This window comes from Orycteropus afer, unplaced genomic scaffold, assembly GCF_000298275.1.
Source record: "Orycteropus afer afer isolate SDZICR_OR568_19922 unplaced genomic scaffold, OryAfe1.0 scaffold00585, whole genome shotgun sequence".
Taxonomy (NCBI): Eukaryota; Metazoa; Chordata; class Mammalia; order Tubulidentata; family Orycteropodidae; genus Orycteropus; species Orycteropus afer.
In genome coordinates, this window is record NW_006922172.1 from 1,002,719 (window position 1) to 1,010,097 (window position 7,379).

A 7,379-nucleotide genomic window follows, 5' to 3' on the forward strand; every position below is an offset into this window, starting at 1 on the left:
TTCTGTGTCTGTGTTAATTGGTTTCCCTTTTCTTTGTTGAAGAGGGTCTGTGCAATCCTTCTGCCTAGTCCACCATCTTGCCCCACCTCCTTGTCCTTATTCTTATAAAAACCTAGATAATAGTAACAGTTAACTTTTAACAGTACTTACTACATGTGAGACATGCACTATTCTAAACCCTAGCATATTGTTTAATTCTCTAACAACTCTTTGAGATAGATACTGTTATTAACCCTGTTTTCCAGATGAGAGCCCTGAAAGGTTAAGTAATTTGCCCAAAGTCACATAGCTAGTGGCACAGCAGAGTATTAAGGCTAGATATTCTGATTCCTTAGTGCATGTACTTTCAACATCTAGACTCTTTAACCAGTTAATTACCTCAGTGCAAAGATTACATTTAAATTATACATATTTTACTGAACTTTCAGTAGAAACTGGAAAAAGTTTATATCAAACAATCACTAATCCAAAAAAGACTCTTTAGAAATTATCTAGTTCAATGTGAGTATGCTTTGGAACATTGACTGTCTCAGCCAGGCCAGAACCTTGTTCCTTGACTTGTTTTCTGGAGTGCTTTTCATGAAACGCTGCTTTCTTTCTAGTGTGAGGTCTTACAAAGTTATTAGCCACAGGAAAATTAATTTTTTTTTTTCTATTCCTCAGGAGAGTATTGATGAGTCTTTCATAAAAGAAGCTGTTTTAACCCGATTAGGTGATGATAGTATAGATGTTGTTCTGTCAGCTCTAAGTGCTTTGGAGGTGAGTAAATTTGTTGCTCATTGAAATGTAATTTTTGTTTATGAATTTTTTATTCCCTTCTCATGTGAATCTGTGCTCTACACAGAAAAATATTTTAAATTATTCTTCCAATGGAAATTTATGTTCTTGAGAGCACAGACTAAGTCTGGTTAGGGGAAGTTCTTAAGAATAATTAGACTATACAATTGGATGTATATGAAATTTTTTCCAAAAAGGAAAAGTGCCATGTAAATTTCATACTGCTTTTAATATATTTTTATCAATAGTAAATGTCCTAGGACCATGGAAAATTAATTCATAAATGCTACTTTTGAGATACTGTTCTCATAAAATTTTTAAGTTATACGGGAGCTTTGGTAGCATAGTACCTAAGGCACTTGACTGCTAACCAGAAGGCTGGCGGTTCAAACCCACCAGTCACTCCTCAGAAGGAAGGTTGGGCGATCCTACTTCCATAGTGATACTGCCTCGGAAACCCAAGGAGGGGTCACTATGAGTCGGGGCCGACTCGACGGCAAATAACAACAACAACTTGGATTCTTAGGAGATAAATTTTTTATATTTATTATCTTTTAAAGTTCATTGAAAAAGTACCATGTGTATTTGACCAAACCCACTGCCATTGAGTCAATTCTGACTCATGGAAAACCCTTTTTTAGGACAGAGGGAACTTCCCTATAGGGTTTCCAACGCTGTAAACTATTATGGAAGCAGATTGCCTCATCTTTCTCCCGTGGAGTGGCTGGTGGGTTCAAACTGCCAAGCTTTTTGTTATCAGCCAAATGCTTTAACCACCGTGCCATCAGAGCTCCTTTATATGTATTTGAAGCAAATAAAAATTTACTTTTTTTTTTTTTTACTTCTAGATTTCCAAACACCACTTTAGTTCAGAAGTAATGGTTTCAAATCTTCTGAATCTTTTTAGAAAAGTAGAAGCTTCAAAGAATAGGGGATGGTAGGTATGCATCTCTCCTTATATTCTTCTGAGTTAATAACCTTCTTTTTGTTTCAAGTTCACACTGATTTTTTGGAAAAAATGGTTTTTGCAACTTAAATTTAATTTATATAACCTCTTATCTGTGGTAGTGGAATGGATCTTAATGTGATACTTTTTATCATTGTAAAAATAATTAATGTGCATATTTGGGGGGTTCATCATGCCATTCTTCATGTTTGAATTTTTCCCATAATAAAAACCAAAGTAGAAGTATATAATGTATGAAATTAATTCTGAACTCTGGGAACTAGGGCGGGAAGAAGCGTGTTTTTTTTTTTTTACTCTATATAACTATACATTTGATGTTTTTACAAGGATAACATTATTTTATAATTGTTGTTGTTTGCCATCGAGTTGCATCCAACTTTAGTGACGCCTCCCTGGGTACAATAATTTCAGAGACATGTAATGCTTTCTGTAGTAAATATTTGATGAGCTTTGGTTATTTCACTTTTAGCACCAAAGTTTAGCATGTGAAAGTGACTAAGCTCCTTAAGAGGATTAGAGCAAGTCTTTTGTTTCTCTATCTGCCATACCTAGTTCTTAGCAGATAGGAAAGAATGAATGAATCTCTGATTTCTAATGGAGTGAGACATTGAATGCCATATGTTTTTTTTTCTTTAAAAAGGGATTGAGAGGGTTAGAGTTTAAAATTATTGTCCCTGATGATTTATTTATTAGCACAGATTTAAAATGTCTTGATGGCTTTGGATAATAATTTTCTTAAGGAAACCTGGGAACGGTCAGTTGAGCTGAAACAATGCAATGAATTTTTGCTGAATAAAAGTATAATGCATCTCTCAAGCAAATGTGCTTATGTATCTCTTAGGTACAAGGTACTTGAGATAGCAACAAACGTATTAATTAAAGAAGAGATCCTGAGTGAAAACCATCAGTTGGCAACTAAGGTGGTGGTACATTTGCTACCGTATATGGTCATCATCAGTGATGACAAGGAGTCTGCTGAGATAAAAATTGCTATATATTTGTCAAAATCAGGAATTTGTTCTCTGCACCCTCTGTTAAGAGGATGGAAAGAAGGTAGGAAAATTCAGTTGTTTTTATGGAAAGAGTGAGCAGATAATATTTAAAAAGGAGTTAAGTAGAGTAAAAATTTGTGTATAATTGTTATTTTAATGTTGTCTTTGTTAAGTTACATACCAACAAAATTTCAAAAATATTTAAGATAAAAAAAATATACAGTGAAAGGCCAACATATCTACAGACAGACAAATTCAGATTTGACGAAAAATAAAAAGCAAACTTTCATAGGAAAATCATATAGTTTTACCTAAATTTCTTACTTCACATTATTCTTTGGGTTAATCACACATAGTTTGTAGATGCAATTTTTTTTTTTTTTTTTTTCCTTAACAGCTCTTGAAAATGTGCTTAAAAGCTCAAAGTCTGGAAAACTAATTGGTATAGCAAATCAGAATATGATTCAGTTGTTGGCAGATAATATAAATTCAGGGGATTCTTCTTCAGTGTTAAAGATGGTAGGTGAACTGTGATAGTCCACCCCTGGATTTCCTTCTCATAGCTATACTATGTTCTCAGCTTTTGTTTTCCTGCATTGTGCTTCTGCAGCTGCTTCTGCACCATTTCCTCTTCCTCCTATTCATCACCTCCTTCCTCCTTCTTTCTCCTCTTCCCCTTTGTTTCATCCTTGTTCCTCTTCCTCCTCCATATTCTATGTTTAGCACTCTTGAATTTGTTGTATTGTTCTAAACATGTACAATGTTGTTTAGTATATTCTGCTGATTATTTGAAATCCTTAACATTTTGAATCATTTTTTTTCAATGTGATTCTATATTGGATCTGTATGAATAATGTGAGCATTATTCTCATTTAAAATATTAGAATATAGTTACATATTTTTTGTCAAATAGTAAAATGTAAAGTATTTATATACTTTCTCCTGAAAGAGGAGAAAATTACTTTGCTTTAATAGTAAATAAACTTCTGTGAAAATATTAGATGTGACACTTTAAAAACAGTTATCTAATTGGTAAATGCAATCATATCTTTACAATTTCTGAAATTGTTTATTTTTATAATTATTAAGAAATTAGTACTTAACTACTATTTTTTTAAGGCTTTATATTTTTCATTTTATTTTTACCTTAAAACACATATTATCTTGATAGACATGAGGTAGAAAAATGGCCTTATGAAAACCAAGAGCTGGCAGTAATGGAATGTGTTTACTTTTTAAGGTGGAAGATTTAATAAGTGTTGGTGAAAAGGAGGCCTATAACCTGAGGCAGAAAGTGACCGCTCATGTGATTATGTCTGTGCTTGTCAGTTGCTGTTCATCTTTAAAGGGAACTCACTTTCCATTTGCGATAAGGGTCTTCCGTTTGTTGCAGAAAAAAATAAAGAAGCTGGGAAATGTCATTACTGCAGTGGTAAGGAGTACAGAGTCTCTGGGGAGTAAGGTGATAACCTGTCTGTTAATCACAGTGAAGCCATGATGACTGGGGTAGGGATGCTAAGTCTGTGGATACTAGCTGGGTGAAATGTGGAGCAGCCTTGGGTAACAGCAGTGGATTTGGTGGCTAACTTGCTTTTGCAGAAAATTTAATTGAATTATGTTGTTGTTATGGTGTTAAAATTGAATTATAGCATGTTCAAACTCATTCCCGTTGAGTTGATTTCGACTCAGCAACCCCTCATTGGGTGGCTGGTGGGTGTGAACCACCTGCTTTCTGGTTAGCAGTCATATGCCTTAGACACTATGCCACCTGAGTTCCTGGTGAGGTTTTTTTTAATAGTATATCAGGGTTACAAAGTTTTGTGTCTGATGTTTGAATCTTTATTGTTTATATGGTTGTTGTTGTTGTTGTTTGCCATCGAGTTGGACTCGACTCATAGCGACCCCTCCTTGGGTTTCTGAGGCAGCATCACTACGAAGTACATTGCCCCATCTTCCTTCCGAGGAGTGGCTGGTGGTTTGAACCACCAGCCTTCTGGTTAGCAGTCAAGTGCCTTAGGCACTACGCTGTTTATATGGTAGCTATCCAATATGCTTAAGTACTTCTAGTGATGAATATACCTCTTGGTAATTTAGTGCTTGAACAAAATATTTATTGTTAACTAAAAACAGAGCTTTTGTGTTATTGTAATTTTATTGCATTAGACTTGAGTTTCCTTAGACGATTATTGTCATTACTAAAGAGCATGTTTTAGCTTTTATATTTTTATGTAGTATCATGTCTTAAGGTAACAAGATTATTGCTTATAATATTTGCCATACATAATAACTCACTCACTACTGTGGAGTTGGATCTGAGTCATAGCAACCTCTCCTTGGGTTTCCAAGGTGGTATCACTACGGAAGTAGATTGCCCAATCTTCCTTCTGAGGAGTGGCTGATGGGTTTGAACCACCAGCCTTCTGGTTAGCAGTCAAATGCCTTAGGTACTATGCCACCAAAGCTCCCATACATAATAAATAATATCTTATTTTTATTTGTCCTCCAAGGCTCATCAGTATAGGATTTTCTAAATGGAAAACATCTTTTTTGAGTTTTTATATGCCCTCAGTATTTTCTGAGTTCTGGTCACAGTCATTTTTATTTTTAGCTAAAGTGATGTAAGCTTTAAAGGAGTACATCCTGATAATTTTAGATTGGCCCTTCTTACCCTCTAACTTCTTTTTGTCTTTGTAAAGCGTGATATTCTAAACTATACTTGTTCCCAAGGTTCGAAGTGTTGTCAGATTGGGATATTATAAATAAGTGGATAACACTTGTATTTTTAAACACTTTTTCTGAGGTTCATGTTCTTTCTGGACCTATCAGCAAATCGAGCCAGTTAAAACCCTCATTAAAAACATTCTCTCATAAGTGGTTTTGGGTTCTTTCCTTCCAATTTACTACTCTACACATTCATCATTTTTCTGCACCTTTACTCTTGTCCCCTTTTGGCATTTGGCATTAGTAACATTTTGCTACTTGTTTAGACTCATCTGTAAATTCAAGATTTTGTCATGTACCTTCTTTCTTCAGATTTGGAATAAAATTGTGAGTTGAGAGTAGTCCTTTAAGGATCTCTTGGAAATCCAACTTCTTGTTCTCTTTAGAAACATGCCTACTCATTCCTATCCTTTATCTGATAAATACAACTTACATGAATAAAATTTGTTTCTAGGAATGATGTTTAAGTAAAATAGATAAAATGAAGCCATAGGGAATGTATCTACATCTTTTCTTATGCATCTTGATAGATCTCTTTTAAAATCTGATGAAAGCTATTATTCCTTTCTTCACCAAAATGCAGATGTTGACAGAGTATTGCTTATTTCCCAAAGAGCCTACTCATACATCCCTGCAGTATACCCATGTAACCGTTGTTATCCTTTCATGCCCTAGTTATTTTCTGCTTTGAATTTTTTGTTGATACCTTGTGTTTTCATGCATGGAAAGCATGCTGAATAAAGGAGCATTTCTGAAATTTTATTATGAATTAAGGATTTTAGTACATACTACGTGGGATGCATTTGTTACTCTGAATTCTGAGGGCAAAATCATGGGGCATATATGTCCTTCTGGCCATGAGGGGGGTTAGTGGGCACTTATGTCCATCTGGACTCTGCACTGCCTTCTAGATCTCTTGACAGGCACCTGAAAATGCAAAATTCATGTGAATATGGAATCATTGTGAGAAAGGCAGCTTCCAGGTAATGCACAGGAACCTGGAAAGATATTTACAAGGCTTATCTCCTAATAAAAGAGATAAAAATTTTGCAAAATCATATCTCCAGGATGCATCACTTCATACAGTACCCTGTAAAAACAGTAATTTGTGGCACACTCCCATTTCTTCCATTTCAAACAGTTAAACATGTCCCTTCCTCATGGCTGCATGTACTGTCAGTGGGAAGCAGTTATGCCACCCCAGAGGAGGAAATTATAGGTGGGTGCTATAGGTTGTGCAGGTCATAAAGGTGTTAAGAGCCCCTGTACGTTTATACTGATTTTTATTTCCTCTAACATTTCAGGAAATCCTCCCAGAATGGCATTTTGAGCTGATGTTAGACAGAGGCACACCAGTGGAGTTATGGGCACATTACATAGAACGGCTCAACACGGGTCAGATGATTGCTGTGGAAGACTCTGTCTTACTCATATTTTCACTGAAAAATTTTATTCATGCACTGAAGGTTCCTAAATGTTTTCCTAAAGGTAAGACACAAGCTGAGCATCTGTTCAGTTTGATACTGCAGAAAACTGACAGTATTGACTCCATGATTATTATTTGTCTTGATTAAGTTTCCAGCAGCATGTTCATATAGGCTTATGCATTGTTTATCTTTTTCTTCCCGTCCATGCAGATGATAGATGGTGGAATCCTGAACAAATGAAAGAAGACAGTAGACACTATCTGCACTTGCTTATTGCACTCTTTGAAATTATACTCATTGGTGCTGATGCTGTTCATTTCAGGGTTCTTTTGAAACTTTTCATGAAGGTATTAGGCTCATCCTAAAAGGGATTATTTTTATTTATTTTTTTATTAGGATTTCGGTGAAGATTTACAGAGTAAATTCACTTTTCATACAGCAGTTCACATATACTTTGTCTCATGTCATTGACCAAAATTTACAATGCAGCAGCTC

The 7,379-nt window shown here is 35.2% G+C and overlaps 1 protein-coding gene across 1 annotated transcript in view; it reads left to right on the plus strand.

The window, feature by feature from the left end:
* The window catches only part of HEATR1 (HEAT repeat containing 1), a 115,784-nt gene that overhangs the window by 54,114 nt on the left and 54,291 nt on the right, over positions 1-7,379 (plus strand). The window contains exons 13-19 of the mRNA XM_042783022.1: positions 664-759; positions 1,626-1,714; positions 2,586-2,797; positions 3,134-3,255; positions 3,977-4,168; positions 6,762-6,945; positions 7,095-7,231. Of these exons, the coding sequence (XP_042638956.1) occupies positions 664-759; positions 1,626-1,714; positions 2,586-2,797; positions 3,134-3,255; positions 3,977-4,168; positions 6,762-6,945; positions 7,095-7,231 (1,032 nt within the window). The remainder of the gene's footprint in view (positions 1-663; positions 760-1,625; positions 1,715-2,585; positions 2,798-3,133; positions 3,256-3,976; positions 4,169-6,761; positions 6,946-7,094; positions 7,232-7,379) is intronic.